Source organism: Heliangelus exortis, chromosome 1 (genome assembly GCF_036169615.1).
Source record: "Heliangelus exortis chromosome 1, bHelExo1.hap1, whole genome shotgun sequence".
Lineage (NCBI taxonomy): Eukaryota > Metazoa > Chordata > Aves > Apodiformes > Trochilidae > Heliangelus > Heliangelus exortis.
The window spans coordinates 132,224,615-132,243,836 of NC_092422.1; the positions used below are offsets into that span (position 1 = coordinate 132,224,615).

The window sequence follows — 19,222 nt, forward strand, 5'->3', positions numbered from 1 at the left end:
TCCAAGTTTGAATTTCTTATGAAATATTTTGGGTGCTTTATCGTAGCCTGAAACACAAACACATGTTAAAAAAATAAAACAGGAAAAAAGTGACAAGACAAGGGTTGGATCAGGAAAGGATTAAAGGATTTATAAAACTTGCAAACAGCAGAGTCAGTGAGGAGGCAGATGAAAGAACTGAATCATCAATGAATGTTTGAATGGATGGTGAGACAAATGTCTTAAGTACTCACTACAGACTAGGTATTTTGGAGTCAAGAACTCCCGCAAATTTATTACAGGAATGAAAGGATAAAAAAGGGTAGAGAGCATAGCAAGCACCAAGTAGTTAGCCAAAACAAAACAGGGATTATGAAAAAGGATGTATAAAAACTGGCAATGCTCTTCTGAATCATTGCTTTTTAATCTGTTACATGCCTAATTAAATGGAGAGAAATACAGGTTTTATACTGGCAACATAAAACATATCAAGCACTTGGAGCTTTTATTCTCAGAAATTTTACATCAATTCACATCAGTGGTATTGGGTTGAAAGTTCCAGCAGAAAATATAATTCAGGAATGAATGAACAATGAAGAAGTAATTTAGTGCAACTTTGGCTGAAATGACTGTCTAGTTGACACTGTGATTTTAACCAAACGACTCCTTATTATACATGGAGAATTTTTAAAAGGATAATAAGTGGATAATAAGTGATCCATGGATAATAAGTGATCTTTCCAAAGTGAGAATAATGGAGTGTGCTAGATTCACCACAATTAAGTTTTATTAGTTCCTTTCTGTTTATGTTACCCATCTAGTATTGCCTCTAAAAACCTGTTTCTGGCTTCCCATTTTACCAGATAAAGCACATGGACTGCATTTAGTCTTACCACTCTGAACAGAAATACTTATCTACATTTTTATTTTAAAGTGTTTTCTTCAACTTTTTCCTTTAGCAAGGATGCAGAAAATCTTTACTGTCTTGACTGTATGATAACTCAGTATAAACTTATCAGGATAATCTTTGCTGACACTCATGCTGATATGCTGCCCCTGATTATGAACAGGCTGTTAGAAAAAGAACAGCTAAGAACAGCTTCTTTCTCCTGTTCCTGTCCCCAGAACAAAACTGTGAATCTTACACTGCTGAGAAATAGTACATTGCTGATAATCTCACTAAGGGCCAACTTCCTGAAGATCTGAAGAAGACTGATTTACTTCGAATAAGTTACATCTCTGTGGTTAGAGCTTTATACTGTCTATGGGAGAAGTCAGCTCAAGTCCCTGATCTGTATAGGCTTCAGAATAAAGGATTATTGCTTTGTCCTACATATGCCACATGATTAATTACATGACCGGACTTCCAGGCAAATATTTTTCATGAACACCACAGATTCTACTCAGTGCAAATCATCAAACAGAAATTAATCTGGAAATAAGTGCAAAGCATTTCATTGTCTACAAGGGACCTGGTCTTCTGGAACTGCTATATATCAAAGGTTAGAGCCGTCTCATGCACAATAAAAACACCTCCAGCTTGAGCCTTTCTGAGGTCTATCCCAAAACATAAACAAAAACACCAAATAACTCAACTCAGATTATTTAATTAATTTCCTCCTCGTGGCTCTTGGTCTCTACTAGGGTGTAGCAAAGAGGCACTGGAAACTGAGAGTCCATTGTATCTCTATGCCTTGAGCATAGATATTTTTCTTTTTTTTTTTTGTACCTCAAATCTCAAAATTCTTAAAAAAAAGAAAGTTTGCTTTCAGGATGCCTGCCTTGAGTTTTTGACTCAGACTTCATATGAGGGGAAAGCTTAGATTTCAGTTTAATGGTGCTGGTAACATGAATGCACTAAAGCTGCCCTTAAGCAGGAGGACACTGGAACTCAGTGCAAATGTCGATGTTCCTCATGTTCTACATTTCCCAGCACTAAGACTCCAGGGGTCATTTTGTTTAGAGATGGTGAGCTCTGTGCATTAATGTAGGCCTTGGCTAGAAAGCCCTGATAAATGTAAGATAACTCTGACCAGTACCTCTACATCGTGATACTGTTATAAACCTATATCATTACATTACACTATCAGGGAGTTTTTCATTCTCCACAACATCCCCTAGTCTCTCACTTTGAATACTAGAGAATTAATTATAAAAACTTCCTGCTCAACATCTGGACATAAATAAATATGATCCCTGAAATTAAGTTGTCTATCTCTACTTTTTCTGAGCATATATATCACCAACACAAGCATGTGCTATTCACAGTGAATAGTATTGTCAGACAAAATCTTTTTTGGTTTTAGAACCAAGACTGTAAATCCAGTTATTTGTTTAAAATTTTCCTAAAGTATTTTATTATAACAACTCTGATCATCTTGGCATAGACATATATCTCTTTCATGGAATAAGTTTGTAGATTGAGTCTTACATTATTTTCAGCATGTATGTTGTGCTCTCATTTTATAAGAGCAAAGCAAAATTTTTATTTTGGACATCTTAATGAGATTTGATTCCAGAAAGGAAGCTAGTGAAGGTGAGTTTAAACCAGCATGTTCAAACACAAGAAAAGTTGAAAGGAAAGAGGAAACAGGTATTTTCTGTAATCTTCATGCTCTACTGGCATGAAGGGTTATTCATAGGATGGATTGCCTAACACAGGTGATCAAACCTCTGTCTCTGATAGAGAAAACAAGTTGCACCTCAACAGTAGCCATCTTACTTTCTTTACTGCACCATGCAGCTACTTGAACCATTTGGGATCATTTGGCCAGCATTTCAGTGAATTAAACATAACAGTATCCCATCATAGTTGCTGAGCAAATTTAAAGCAGAACATGAATAATTTTCAATGACCAGAGTAAGAGAGTAATTAAAATTAAAAAACATCACTAAAGTAACAGTGCTCTGCAAGTATTGCTAGTGTATCAGGCCCTCAGCCTTCTAAAATAATTAGTGCTTTCATGAGAGTTACCCGTTATCTGACTAACAGATTTAGTTTTTCTAATATCCAGCTACCTTGCTTTCAATTAAGACTCAAAGAGCCAAGAACTGATGAGAAGGGACATCATAAATGATTTATGGATGCCCTACTTTTGTGTATGGCACATTTATTATTCCACTTAATGCATCCATATGATTTTCTGTTTCATTAATTACTGAAAGCCTCACATTACAGTTATTTCATTAAAGATTATATCCATTTTCAGGCAGATTCTTAGGAAGTAAATTTAAAAATTACAGCTATAATTAAATTTTTGGTTTAGTGTAGGGATTTCCAATTATCTGTCTATTTAACTACTGGTCTATTACCTCTTTCCAGAGGGGTCAGTTATTGTTAGATTTTTTTTAATATAATTTCTTAATCAACATCCATTAGCTTTCTTACTATTTCATGATCTGGTTATCTTTCAAATTTACAGTTTATGTCTCCTTGTTCTCCCAACTCCATTCAATAGTATCTTGCTCCACAGAACTCTCTATAAAGTGGACCAGAGATACGTTCCTACAGCTAAGAATTACCCTCCATCCTCCTACCCCAGACATCCTTGACTAGAATATATCTACCAGAAATATAGATATATATATATAGAATATAGAATATAGAAACCTTTAGAGTTTTCTGTCACAGTAGGCAACAGAGAAAGGGGAGATGTCTTTAGCGAGTGTAGCTTAAGTTTAAGAATAAAAGAGTGGAAGAAAGGGAGTGAGCATTTTTTAAATTTTCAAGTCAGTCTCTATTGCCTGTATACACTTTCACTGGGGCTAATTAGGCGGAGCCACAGCACCCTGTAGCACCATTCCAGAAAAAGCCTTGAGATAAATTTTGAGGACAATGCGTGCTTTGTGCTTCTTTTTCATCATCACCTTAAGACAAAGAATATATTTTTTTTACTGTTTTAGCTTGACTTTGCTTAAAGAATGCAAAGGCTCTAAGAGTGCAGTATTTAAGGTCATTTTCCTCTAAACCAAAACATGTTTTAATGACCTGGCAGCTCAGAAGACTGCACTACTGCAGAACTACATGGCACAGTACCTGAAATGAAACTGTTGTAACATATAATTTTTGCTACATGAAATTGAAATATCACATCTTTTCCTAAAGGTTAGCCTCCAGAGCTGTGTTCTTAATTAAAGAATACATCACATGTTGCACAAAGAAAACATATCAGCAAGTATCTGGCTAAACATGCAGCTCTTTCTGGAAACGTTTCCAGAACACCACAGGACTGCAACAGAAGTAATCTTTATTTCTTTCAATATATGGTCAAAAAGAAAACAAGACTACTAGCATAATTAATGCCAGCAAAACCATAACCTCATATTCTAAAAAACACCAACAGGAAAATGGGGAAAAAATTTTAAATTCAAGCAATGACATTGTATAAATCAAGCAATATTTACTTCAGCATGTTGTAAATGTGAAAATCTTGATTTATATTGTCATTGATTTCTATGCTATAGTTTATTACACAATGATCATTCCCACTGAGAATGCATATCCCCAGCCAAATCCATACAAAGCAGACATTCCACTATTATTCTCCAACAGCTAATAAAGGATGAAATGCAAATGTTTCAATTCATGTTTGAATAAACATAGAGATAACCCATGCTGTCAACCAATCTCCTACACATTTCAACACTATTATGTTAGCAGTCTTGATGTACACCCCTGACACTTTTCATGATGCTTCCAGCATATACTTGAATCAAAGCAATGCATCCACTAAAAGTGATTTCTACCAATTCATTGCTGTGTGGAGCCACGTAAGAATCAGCTCCATTACAAATTGCCCATTATGACTGACCTTCAAAGGAAGCACAGCGAAATATTACCTAAATGCTTTTAGCAATGACAAGACAGGCAAAGACTTAGTATGGCTTTGCTTACCTCCATGATTTATTCCCCTTTTCATGAAGCACTTCAATACTGAGGTGATTGAAAAAACCATTGTTTAGTTGACAGCTGTGAGATAACTTTAAAACTCCAATATCTTCCCAGTGTGTGCATTTATTTCAGAATTCAGTATTTTATTTTATTTTTTTTTGCAAAAGAGATGCTGAAGTCCAGTAATACTTGATCTATGAAGCATCTTAAAAGCGTTCTCAAGATAGAAGCTATCATTTTTCCTACCAACAACATCAGAAGTCAAGAACCCAAATTACTATTCCAGAGGCTGAATTGAAAGATCCAACAAACTATAGATCTTGCTGTCTTGCTGTCTTTTTATCTAAATGCCATTTATCTGCATTTCAAATGTTGCTGCAGGGGACTTGGACTGTCACAAAACACTCTGAGGGGACTAAAAGAATTTAAAAAACCCAAACAAACAAGCAAAAACCAAAAAACCCACAGTGCTTCTTCAATGTTTATTCCTCAACATTGTCAACACAATGCAGAGATTTATTACAGGTAGTCACTGATTTGTTTACTGGTAGGCCTCATTACCCCAGCAGGGCCATTTGTTCATTTATTATGTTGGATATCCACCATATACGATTCCAATGGTGGCACCTGGAATTTTGCATGCCAGGAAACTTTTCCCTTTCCTTAGTAAATTTAGGTAGTAATAAAACTTCTGCTAAAATACAAGCCTGCCTGTACTGTTCAGAGTAATGGAGTCACTGCAGCTCCTACCAGCAAGGAGTGCCAGGCCACCTCCACAGCAGAATGCTGAAGACACCCAAAGCACAGCTTGGGTATTGTCATAAAGAAGCCAAATGAAGAGCACAGATGGAGAATTCACTGTTGTCTACATCTCTGGATTTAGTTCAGGAATTCAGTAGATGGCACAGAAATAGCACATAAGCCTATTTCAATCAGAGGGATAAATGGGGCCATGTAATTAATACAGAAGCAGCACAGGAGGGGCTTGTATTTTGGTTTGCTAAAAAAAAAAAAAAAAAAAAAAAAAAAAAAAAATTAGGAAAAAATTTCAATAAAGATTTTCCTGCAGGACAAAACTCAGACATTCGGAGAATGAAAAAACACAGACAGATGAAAGAATAAGAATGGAATAGATGACACCTTCTTACAGATGAACTACACAATGCTAACTGTGAATGAAACTTTAGCCTTTAGTTTAAAAATATAACATGTCAGTTCCTGAAATCCAATGTTCATTTAAACTGTGCAGCTTGTGAAAAGTAAATTACTTCAAGACATCTTTCCTTCATTAAAAATGCAGGAAAATGAAAACTCTGTGACCAAGAGGATCTGGGAAACCCGTGATAGATATGGCTAGCTTCTGTACAAGTTTAGCATCCCAGAAAATAATCCAAAATTTGCCCTTGGTAAGTTAATCAACTAAAGTGGTGGTTTGCTGAATATCCCACTAACATTCTTTTAACATTTTGCAAGTCAGATGCCAAAAAAAAAATAAAAATAAAAAAGCCTCGAAGAGGTTCTAGTGCATGTTACAATCTAATTCAGTGTTTCCTGTTTTCCAGAAAGATTGACAGCAAACACAACACCATGATAATGGTTCAGCATGCAATTATGCCTGCTGACGTACACAGAAGGAAGCAGAGAAAGAAAATGAGCCCAACAAATAGATACTCTAGATTTCTCTGTGCAAACAAAATCCAGAATGACAGAGCTGCAGGCTACTCGGTCTGTTTGCAAGGCTTGCTGCAGATATGTTATGCCTCATGTAATTACTTAAGAAAGGACTAAGATAATAGTGAGCATCAATCTAACATTAGAAGATGGACTTCAGTCTAGAAGCCAAACACAATGAAGACCTGGTGTTTGGGGTTATGACATAAAGTGTAAAGAGACACAACAGTGTTTTTGGATACACTAAGAGTACTCGATGGTATTGCCCTCTGTTGTAATATGTGACTAACATTTAGAGCCTGCTAGCAATTTTGCTCTCTAATTATGAAAAAGTCTTAAAATTTCACTGTCTAACAGCACAGCACTTGTCCTCTGTTGTTCTAAGCATTAGGCAAATGACCTGGAAATGGAGAGGGACACAATTAATACCCTATTGGTTTTCAAGAATTTACTCCTCAGAAGGCGCTTTTGAGAAGTCACTGAAGAGTCAGGGTTTGGTGGTTTTTTTTTTTTTTAGTTTTGTCTCCTCTGTCTGGCCCAGGGCCAGTTCCTCCCTTAAGCTGCTAACAATGGAAATGACAAAAAGTGACATTTGACTCTTTATTGTATTTCATAGACAGTTAGTTTGGCTGTTTGCTATAGCACTGGTTGAACTGCCACTTTATGGAGCACTTGTTCTCCGCACTCACATTTTTTGCCCTATTCTTGCCCCATATTGTAGCTTACTATGCTTCCAGAAGTATTTTGAACACATCCTCACAAGGCCTACAGAGTGAGCTTAGGGCACTTCTACGGAACAAGAGGAGCAGGATACAGAGAGCCCTCTGTGTCACAGCACCTAGCTGTGTGTGGTCTTTCTGCACACCAGAGCTAAATGGCCTTTGGAGTCAGATTCTGACAGACTCAAGGCTGATACCACAGGTTCACATAGAATTCCTAAAAGCAGCTCCTTAGACACTTTTATTATTACAATATAGTAGAACAACATCTAACTATAGGTAAAACTATATATACATATATCTATCTCAGTGAAAATTAGGACACTACTCTACAGGCTGTGCTAGGAAGATAAAATTACCATTTTAAATAACTTCCAAAATAATGGTAATATAACATATCACACAACACATGACACAGAGTAGGCAGTGCATGAGCAGCAGCAAACCACTTGCTTCAGAAACTCTGCTTATTCTGTTGTAGGAACACTCCCATTTATTCCCAATTATCCATTGCTCTCTCCTCTAAATGAAGAATCGATTTTGGTCGATGGTTTCATAAAGCAGTCCTAACTTTCTGGTCCAATGGACCACTCCCACCTATCAAACTTTCTCACAGACTTCTCTGCATTTTTATCAGTCTGAGAGAGAAACATTTAAACACAACTTTACAGACAGTTAACTATGTCCTTACTGGGCCAGGTAACTGGGTGGAAGTTCTGGCAGAAGCTTCCACAGTATTTGAAAAACAGATGAGTTCCTAACAAGGAGAATTGAAAAAATGAAAATACTTTATATCAAAGCAAGATACTGAACACCAAGGAAAAGAGCAGTGAGATATTCTAGAAAAACACTCCATCAGTGGAATGGAAAGCTGGGGAAAGCTGGAACAGGTTATTAGTGAAAAACATTATCAAAGCATCTTCTCTTCGTGGGGTTACCAGAAGCCCATTTACCTGCCAGTATGCAGAAAGATCCCACACAGCTTGGTTCTGTGACTCAGAGGGCTCTCTGAATCCTTCTCCATTCATTCAGAAAGAATAAATTTATATCTCTAAGACCACGCCATTAGGCAACCAAGAGATGCATCCTCTCTGAGTACGTAGTATAAGCAAAATTAAACAAGAGGATATAGCAATACTTGTGGAATGAGTCTGACCTGTGTAAAAGTGGTTTCACAGCCTCATGGTTTTCAGCTACTCAAAAGTGCCCAGAAGCAGCCCACCTACTTGAAGTGTGCCTAGATTTGGAAAGGATTTCCACATTATTCAATATGAAATACATTGCTTAAGCTGAGATGAGCTACAGATTAAGACAGCACTAAATGTACACATCTGTGTGTATGTATGAATTTTAAACATATTTATATATGTAAGGAGTGTGCAATTGTTGCCTAAGCACGCACTATCATCAACAGAAATCTTATTACTACAGTTCTTTGGGCTTAGGCAGATGCTCAACTCATCCTGTGGTAGACATCAAGGCTGTGATCCACTCATAAATTAAATACATCTGGTATTGTTCTTTGGCAGTGAGAAAACGTATGTGTAAATGACTAATGTCAGTAACTAATCTTCTAATCTTTGAAACAGGATGAGTAAATCTGGTTTGACTGTTGGATATGGTCTCCGACCCATATTAAACCTCTAATAATCCCCAAATTGTTTTGAAATGTGCTAGATAGCTTAATAGACTACCAGCAGACTAGATTTCCACTGCCTGTACTGAAGCTTGAATACCTGGGGATATCTACTTACAGATACATACATTTGTGTGCTTCACTCTTCTGTTGGTCTCTCAGAGCACCAGCACCCGAGCTCTTGCTTGTGCTCTACAATGTGCTTGAATGCAGGTGTTTCAAACATTGGTGACAAAGTAGATGGAATAGTCAGGGCTACAGGCAGGGCTGTAGCTCCAAGGCATTCAATCTTACACAAGATAACATGGAAAAGGCAAAGAGAAGCTCTGTGTGGATGTATGTGAATCTTACATCCCATTAACATCAGCTGAGCAAACTTGTAATTAAATCAACTCGGTTCAGTAACAGTCATGTAAATCGAACAAAACTGAAAAGCTGTGCTGAATTTTAGGCTCCTGTATAATGCTGTGACCTTTCTGAGCAAAAGAAAGACAGACTTTCACATTTACATGAGAAGGTACATAGAAGTAGTGAGGTGTGAAAGAGAAAAACTTGACATGTTGGGTCAAGTTTATTACCATTACATTTCTGAAACACTTCACAGGATAAAAGCAAAAAAAGCACTTGAGAAGTTTGGCCCAGTCTTAGTACACACACTTGTGCACCTAAGAGAGCCTTTGGACGGACCAAACTATATCAGATTACAAAGTAAGATGCTTTAGCACTTCCATAAGGTACTACTTTAGACCTAGTCTACTACAAGTTTTTCTGCTTTTCTCTCAAGCTCAGTCCTAAGTAAACATATGGATAGATGGGTGTCTGGTTTTTTTAATAAGTGTGTTAGATGGCAACATTTTTAATCATAAGTGGTTATCCACAGCCTATTTCTAATTTCCATGTACTGCCTTGACCTTGGTGGTGCTCACATTCAGTACTGCAAAGACTTTGAATAAGCAAAATAAATGTTAGGAGAACTTGTTCATTTCATTACTGACTCTGTTTGATGAGTGTATATGTTAACATATGGGATTACATAATTTTTTCTGTTATACTTGGGAGTTTTCTCTTTGTATGGGTTTATTTTGGATCTCAAAAACTATATACTCATCAAACAGATGATACATAAATCTCTTCTCTTCCTCTTTCATGCAAACAAGTACTAACATTTTCCTAGGTTCAGTTAAATTACTTCTTAATGTGATCCCTTACTGAGAGTCACAAAACATCACTTTTTGACACAGTATGTGCAGAAATCTTGGCTCCATAGCATTCTGCTGTGCACTGGCAACATTTTGCTTGCCAGATGGTCTAGTTCTTAGCACAAAATGTAACCCTGTAATAATTCTACATTAGGCATCCATTCACCCTACCTTTCCACCTTGATCATGAGGAAAATGCAACTCAAGGCACAAATTAAATTGAATTCAGTTTCCTCCCTTCTGCAGAGCTGCAAGAGAGCACTGATTTTTTCTAAAAAAAATAGCCCCCGTTGCTGGCTTTCATCCTAAATCACAATGGGCACTAGTCATGTAACCAGATTACAGGAAGCATTAACACTAGCACTTGCCCTTTCAATCTGAGCAACCAACAACATTGCTAAAGGCTGGAACAAAAAGGGTCAGCCAGGGCAAACCAACAAATGTTTCCGCTTGCTCTATAGAATAGAAACTGTAAAGCAGCAACAAGCAGTAAGTGCTAGTTCGAAACAAAGAGAGAGCAATGTACGTGCATTCAAACCAAACCAGATTCCCTTGGCCATGTCATTAATATGACCATCTAGCTAATGTGAAATTCAAGAGGCAGAAACCAAATGTTGACATGCAGAGGCCTGAAAGGAGCGTGGCTGTGCTAAGATCATGGCAAGGACCGTGCTGTGGGACAGCTGCCCTTTGGAGGCAGACAACATCAGAATTTCTCATGGTGGGATTAGTGAGTTGTCTGACTCTCAGCACTTCAGCTTTAGAACATACACTTCCCCAAAGCTTTTTTCTGAAAAGATGGAGTTAAGACAAAGGAGCAACAGTGTCTTTCAGCACATCCAGGGTTAGCCGAAGATCCCAAACAACAAACAGTTTTTATGTCATGACTAGCTGATGCTGTTATGCACCCCCTTAAAGTACATATGGTCCTCAGCCAGAATAGAAGGCTTCAGAGCAGCAGCTCCATCCTATAAATGCAGTAACAAAGCTTTAGGCTGAGCTCACTTAATGAGACCTTTATATAGATTTAATAGATACTTTTTCTATGAGACTGCCTCATTTAGTTTTAATGCAGACAGAGAACCAGTCAGCTAAAATCAGGGTAGCCCCAAAATATTTTGCAGGATTCTTCCATTGAAAATTGAGGGCTGCAGTTCTCCAACAGTGAGCAAAGATGTACTAAAATAATAGACCACAGGTAGCATCAACATTTAATGAAAAAAATGAAGGGTCATACAATTTCTGAGTTCCTTTCAGTAACAGAAAGATTTCACCTTTGAAGGAAGGGTAATTGCTTGCTGTGGAAAAAAGAGAGCAGGTGCCTTTATCATTGAGCTTGCCCAGCTGGCTTATGCTTAGCCTGGGGCCTAAATGTATCCAGCTTTCTTGTCATCTCCTCCTCCTGATCAGTAACATTCAGTATTGGGACTCTGTTGACAGTTGGCATGTCCCCCCTGAAGCATGGCTTTCAGTATCTTATTTCTGTCTGATATGGACACTTACAAGCACACAGTTCTGAAACACTGTGTGCTAACATATCCCAGTGTTGTATGCTTTGTCTTCTTTCCTTGTTTGTAAAGTCCATTCTCTTTTAATCTGGCATCTTCTGTACAGACTAACTTACAGAATTAGGCAAATGGCTGCGAACTGTAATTAGTCACATTATTTCAGTTTAATCTTCATTAGTTCACTCATTAGAGTGGGTGAGCTAGCATGAATGGCTGATATTCCCTCCAGGTAGGAGGAGAGCCCAATGCTTTTTTTTATATTCAAGCAAAGCTACCTATGCTCTAGGGTGGCAGAGAGGTGCCTGTGCAGAACATACATAGCCTGTGCTGTGCACTCCACAGAGGACAGCTCTTCTGACAATAGGGTCCTCCCCTGGCATCAGTACACTGTTACCCTGACATGCCCTCCCCACTGCCATCACTTTTCTGAGAAGGGGAAAGATCACACACATAGTTGTATGAGTGAGGAGCACCCCAGCCCGTATCTCCCACAAGAAGCATGTATGGCTTGGACCAACAGAAACAGCTATGGAAGCATAATGGTGGATTCACTAGAGAAACAGAAGTGATTTTTATCCCTTGTCTTAACCTTTTAAAATCTCCCCACCTCTGTTCATTGTTCCCTAAAGTACATTTTCTTGTGCCCTGTGCAGAATGGGTTTAAAATCCATACAGCAAAAGCAGTGCAAATATCAATCAAGACAGCAGAATTGAAGGCGTTTGAGGCAAAGGTAAGTTCCTTACCTAGGGAAAGAGGTAAAGAAATGCATGTTCTGCACTGGTTCACTAGGTTGTTTGTTGATCATGGTGAGGCTATGAGATTCAAGATATGTGGTTCTTATTTAGATCTAGATGACCAGCCAGACAGTGGAATATGAACTTTGGATACCTCACATTACAATCTATGTCTATATTTACCTACAAGTATATTTACTTACAAAACAAATCCAGAACTCATGAAAAAAGGCACTTACCACAACAATCACATTTGCTGAAGGAATAGGAAGATTTTCCACTTCCAAATCTTGACCAGTCATGGCTAACAGATTGAGGGATGGGTCATAGGCAGGTCTAGGGATGGTTGATTTGACAATTATTGCAGGGTGCAGCTTGCTTAATTTGGTGTGAAAAGAAGAATGGAAATTTTTTTTTGAATTCTTATAACTGCCTGTATCCAGACTTTTCTCCACAGTCTGCACATGTTGATAAATAAACACGGGTTTCCCACTGCTTCGCATGTGAATTGCCAAAAAGTGGTCATTGTCTCCAGAAAAGCAGCCTGCAGAAAGAGAAGAATAAGTTTATAATGTCTCTTTGGAATATTTTGTAGAGAACACTGGAAGTATGAGGAGATCTTTGGGTTCTGCCATATTTTGAAAGAATATCTATAGAATAAAATAATTTCCTTAAAATGCTAAAATGCAAATTCTATAGCAACACTATAGAAACAACACTACAAAGAGTCTACCAAGTACAGGAGGTGTATCACATTCTTAAACCCATTTTTACAGGACTTTAAAAAATGTTACTTATTTTTCCAGCCGGGGTTACTTTTAAAAAATATTTTGCAAAAGCAGATCACACGCTAAGCCAAGTCCAACTTTTGTATTGGCATCAGCTCCAATAGGAAAATGTATGCAATACACTTTCTGATTTATTTAATCACCCAATAACACCAAAAATGAGAATTGCTGTGATCATCTTTTAATACGGGAATTTGAGTAGAAAAGGCCAAGAACCACATCCAAAAATCAGACATAAACATGTAAGAAAGAGAAGAAAGGTAAAGTTCGGATTCCTGAGTCCATAATCACAATTCTGCATTTTCTGTTCAGCTGCCATTAAATACTTAGATCAGGAGGTCTTGTAGTCTTTGTGCCAGCTCCTGCTATGATCCAACCTAGAGCCAAGCATTGTTTGGCCGGTCAATGCTTTTATGTAAACTGTAAGTGAAAAATAAGTATTCCTTTAATAGTACAAATACTTCCTAATGATGCCTTTATAAAAGGAACCAGAGCTAGAGGTTCTTTTTTTAGTGTTTGTTTTTTGTTTGGTGTTTTTTGGTTTTGGTTTGGTTTGGTTTTTGTTTTTTTATGAATGAAAACCACTGAACATTCAGTTCCTTTGTGAAGAGCAGAACAGCTACAACAACCCAGTTGAGCTCACACTCTGGAAAACAGACTGTTCCTCTGAGCAGAAAAATAGGCAAGGATCAGCTCCTTTATAGATAATACAGTAAATGAAGCTCCACTTATCACCTCTTGAAAGAGCACTCTAAGAAACCCACTGTGGTATAAAAGAGAGTTTTTGTTCTATGAGCAGTGAACTCGGAGAGCTCGCTCTGATCAGCCTAGACTTCTCACTTCAGAAGCTGTTTGAGTGAATGTCAATGATGAATCTGTGCATTGATTTTTAGTTTTAAAACTTCTTTGGATGTAATTTTAATTATCATAATGAGTTGTGAAGAACAGCTCAGAACCCACAAGTTTCAGTTCAGGTTGAACAAGAAATCATTTCGTTCTGTTCAAACTAAATTTTGCCTCTGATTCTTTCACTTCTGCATATAAATGAAAATAATCAGTTATTTGCACAGCTCCACCCCATGCCCTTAGGTGTTTTAACCAGTTTCAAGGAGCGGGTAACTACATTCTGTTGGCCTAATTTCCTCATGAAATTTGGATGATGAAAATCAAGGACAATACTTTATCTGTGTTATAGTATCACAATGCATTATTGGGAAATGCATTCTGTACCAAAATGGTCCATGTCAGTAAGTGGTGAAGCAATTCATAAAATACATAAGCAGAAAAACAACAGAAATAAGACAAAACACTGAATACTGCATTTTGATGTACACTTAGAAATTGATTCTCCTAGTATAAAGTGTGATGTTAAACCTTAAAACTACTCTTTTAAATAGTTAAAAACCTCAAATATCATCAATTTCTTAGATGAGCACCGAGGTCATATGTGTACAGCTGTTGTCAGATTTTGATTTGGAATATGACAGAGCAGGAGAAAAAAAAAGAGAGAGAAACTGCACAGTACAGTCTGAAATTACTGGATTTCTAATATTTTTAATCTTGCTGCAATCTCATTAGGCTTTGTGGCGATTGGCTTCATTGATAAAATCCTAAGGGTTGGTCTTACCTAACAATCTAACATCCTGCACCTAACATCCTGCATCTAACAAACCTAACATCCTGCACAATGTTTCATCTCTTCTTGAGCAGCCACACAGTCACTGTGAGAAGCAGGCAACCGTACTTATGCAGGTCATTGATCAGACCTCTCCATTAATGCCAATGTTCCTACAGCTAGAAGATTCACTGCCTGCTTCTTTTTAATCTGTTTGGATGGATATGTAGTCTTACACCCTGCAGAACAGAATTTGCGGTTCTCCTTTGTCTATATAGGGGCAAAGTAGATACTGGACATGAGAAAGGGGAAAAAATATCTATCAGCAGCTGTGCTAAAATGCTTAATATCACAGTATCCATTTATGAGCATGCCCCTAAATCACAGGAATACTGCTGACAAAGATATAAAGGGAAATGCTATCTACTGGTAATTTTTAGACATAGAATAAACACTTTATATGGTTAAAATTCTTGTGTCTTTTCTGGGTTGTGTTCCTTCTGGTTCAGGCAATGGAACCATCCTTTAGCTGGGACTTCATCCCTACTTCCTCAGTGCTACCAGAAAAGAAACCCCAAACACATCAAGAAGACTCAACATATCTCATGAGAAATACAAATGATTTAAATTATGCTTAAAGCACCAATTAAACAAAAAGCTGTCTGGAGGTAACATGCCTTGCATCTGTACTGTCTAGTAAACTGTATGTCTTACTGTCAGTAAAGTAGTAGATCAATCAAATCTAAATTTCATTAAGATAGGCTATGCAGTTTTAGCCAAACAAAAATTGTTGCACCACACAAAGATAAGCAAGATTAAAATAGATACAGATGCCTGATCGATTAAAGAAACTTCTGTCAGAGCTAAACGTAGTAACACAGACAAGTCAAGTAAAGTTTAGTATGAGCAGGCCTGAAAAGCCCATCGTACAAAGCTCATGGCAAAGGCAATGCCAGACTACAGGGCTAGAAAGTCTGAGTCCTTCATAGGAAGGGTTCTGCACTTAGGTAGGTCCAGTATTCAAAAGGCCAGGCCTTTTGCAGCAGAGAAACCGTACCTGTGACATGTTGAACATCAGATCTCATAACCTACAATGGAGTTAAGCAAGCAAAGAGCAGGGCTGTTGTAAAAATTTGGAAAAATATTTTGAGTTGCACTTAAACAAAATGTTCAGAACTTTTAACCAAAACAAAAAATTCAGCCAACATCAATTTCTGTGTGTATATGTATGAGTGCAGGGTATATAAAACATGTTTATCTGTGTATATTTGTGTGTGTGTGAGCAAGCAAGCCAGAAAGAGCAGCCCTGAGAGAGGTAAGAAGTGCATGCAAAGGGGAGGGGAAGGAGGCGAGGGAGAAAGAGATGGTTGCAAGGATTTTTTATTTCTTTTCTAATAAGCAATATTCTGAAAATAGAAACATCTGCAAATTCATTTTGCTGAATTTGTCGTTTCAATAGGAAAAAAAATAATCAAATGCTCTGACCAAAAATATCCACAGTGAATTTGAATTAAGCACATGAATGGTATCTTTTTCAAAAAGACACTTTGCATCTTGTGTTATGGGTCTGTTGCCTGATATGTCAATAATGAAACTGGATACCACAGACCATTGATTCCACTAGGTCTACACATGCAAATTAAGAGATGAGCCATTGGTCCCATAGGCACTTAAGTGCTCTGCCATACTTAGGCCCTAGCAGTAATGTACAATAAAGTCTCACATCAGATATTTTTCGAGAAGGTGTGAGAAAGTGCTGCATCAATTTGCTAATTTTGTGATTACCGTCAGTTTCCAAATGAAGGTTGTCAGCAGATTAATTCTGCTCTGCTGTAGTGTGGATGTAAACATATAGTATCTCCATAGAAATCTGAAGCTGGTATGGAGGGAAGTCAACTTCACTCTTAAAATTTCAGCTGGTTATTTTGCAGTCGTACTGCCCTAGGAAATCACACTGTGGACTTCTGAGCAGATTTTATTAAGCTTATCTAAGTACTTAGTCCAAAACCATGCTGAAAATACTATATTGCAATGATTGTGCCTTATAGAGTAAGAGTCCCACCATGCCTTCTAGTCCCCCACATTAAATCTCATAATACCCTAGTGAAGGGGCACCACCACCGAACATGGCCATTCGATGTTATCTCATTAGCTGCCTTCCAGAGAGACAGACACCCCAAAGTGCTCAATTCATGGTTTTTCAGCAGGTCTCCTGCTTCACTCTACAGAAGTTGGAACCAGTCTTTGTTGGCTATGATGTTTCAGTCTTCTCATAACACAACAAACAAAATTAGGCAGGAATCTCAAGATCACAAATCTCAGTAATTTCCTAATGGATGTACTGAACATAAACCTCTCATAGAAGATTCAGTCTTTCAAAATTAATAGCAAGAATTTCCACATGTAAAACCAAGACGAATCTCTTTTCCAGATGAATACTTACTCAAAAATATTAAGTCAGATACTGGATTATAAAACTATTTCTGGCCAACAGAATCTTTAAAGAGACAGATGACTACCCTCTGATCATTACCCTCCATGAATCTACTAATAAAAGGCATACATGTCTATTCTAGTAAAAATACCCACTCATGGACAGCAATATGTCTTTTAGAGAAGGCAATTACAAGTACCAGATTCATTTAGATTATGTTAGTACAATGAAGCATAATTCCAGTACATTTTTAAAAATCAATATCTTCCTCACATTCACTCTAAGTGTATTTAGGAGCTAGTATTATTCGTTTATTAGTATGAGGTTACTGAGATGGATCTGATTGTGAATGCATTTTGTGCAGATCTCACCTCAGCCCTAGAAGTACAGCCCCCAGACTTTCTCATTTTTGTGACAGAGATTGTGCATTTTCTTTAGAAAACAGGTCCCCAACACTGAAGTAGAAAAATCATTTTACTGACTTTGGAAACAATTAACAGAGAATTGGCTTAGCATACTGTGGTCAAACACATTTCAGTTTTGAGATAAGCAATCCTCGTGTTATTACAGCACTACCCAAGGAGACCAAATACTATTACCTTTCATTTTACATGATTCAGCTGTTGGGCTTGGGGAAGGGATCCATCAAGAGGCTGAGAAAAGAAGCTACATGTTTCATTTCTGAAAAGGCTAGTAGGGAAACATGAGTCCTTACTGACTTAAGTAATTCAATGCATCTCTTCACTGATGAAGAGAATAATAACATTAGGTGATAGAAGGCCCTAGCAAGCTATTGCAAGGCCTTTGCACAAGAAACCATGATTTAAATGAGCTGAGCAAATCTTCAGTTGTTAACTGTTTGCTTTTCCAGGAGTAAGGTTTGTTCATCTTAAAAACAAATTCTGCAAAAAATATTCTTTTAATGAGAGATTTTTAATGTAAGGCAAGTGGAGAGTTGATATAGTGATAGATAACTGAGCTTTTTTTATAATCTGGTTGATTTTCCTAGCCTGTTTCCTGTAAATGGATATTTAATTCATCATACATTTTAATTGTGCTCGTGAAATTTGTTAAAACAGAAAATGAGGTGAAATAGCTAACTAGTTGAGTAAGCTGGATGACAAAAATGGCTCTAATTACAAGTTAGTCTAATGCATCACTGAGTTTTTGCTAACACCTGCCATTCTTTTACAGAGAAACAATGCTTCCTAGTCATCTTGGGAGCCATGAGTTTTTCACTGCAAGAACATGTATTAGACAATATCTACTAAAAAAGAGTATAACCTGTGCTGCCTTTAAGTCTCTCATGCAATGCATAATGTAAGTTGAAGGTTCATGCTGACCAGTGATCAGTCGCTACAGATTTAGGTCTTTACCCAACAGCAAGCTCTATATAGGCTGATTACTTTACCTGCTGCACTCATCAGAAGGGCCCAATTCTGGTTTCATAAACACACATACAAGTGTCTTTAATTTCAGCAAGAAATATAAGGATATACCAGCAGCATATCTGGATTTAATTTTCTGTTTACACAGCAGTCATGCTTTATTGGAACATCTAAATCAGTAAAATGGTCCCTTTTTAAGCACATGAAAAATTCTGAACATATTTTTTAAAATATTTTCCTTTTTTTTTTTTTTTTGTGAATACATATGAGGGTACCATAGCAGAATTGCTTTTCCATAACAAAACAGATTTGCACTATGAAGTGCATTACCTTTCCATTACAAAGCACTATTTAAATGCACTACAGACTGGGGAGGGGTTTTTATGGGTTGTTTTGTTTTGTTTTGTTTTACTGGAGCATTAGCTCAAATAAATGTAGTCTTGTGTCTTCTCTCACTTTTATTATCACCAGCTGATATCATGGGAGATTTTGCTAATGCTTGTTGCCAGCATCTTCAACATTCCCTAGAAGCCTGCTTCATGTACATTCAGACTTGGAATGAAAAAGCCAAGGAGTTTCCATCACATAACAAAAAATTTGACATTTAGGATATACTTTGTGACCTAGCACCAGTGGCAAGTAGAATGCATTTTGTGATT

The 19,222-nt window shown here is 37.3% G+C and overlaps 1 protein-coding gene across 2 annotated transcripts in view; it reads right to left on the reverse strand.

The window, feature by feature from the left end:
- The window catches only part of PTPRR (protein tyrosine phosphatase receptor type R), a 137,582-nt gene that overhangs the window by 116,216 nt on the left and 2,144 nt on the right, over nucleotides 1-19,222 (reverse strand). For both annotated transcript variants that reach the window (XM_071766786.1, XM_071766793.1), the window contains exon 2: nucleotides 12,578-12,882. In XM_071766786.1, the coding sequence (XP_071622887.1) occupies nucleotides 12,578-12,882 (305 nt within the window). The remainder of the gene's footprint in view (nucleotides 1-12,577; nucleotides 12,883-19,222) is intronic.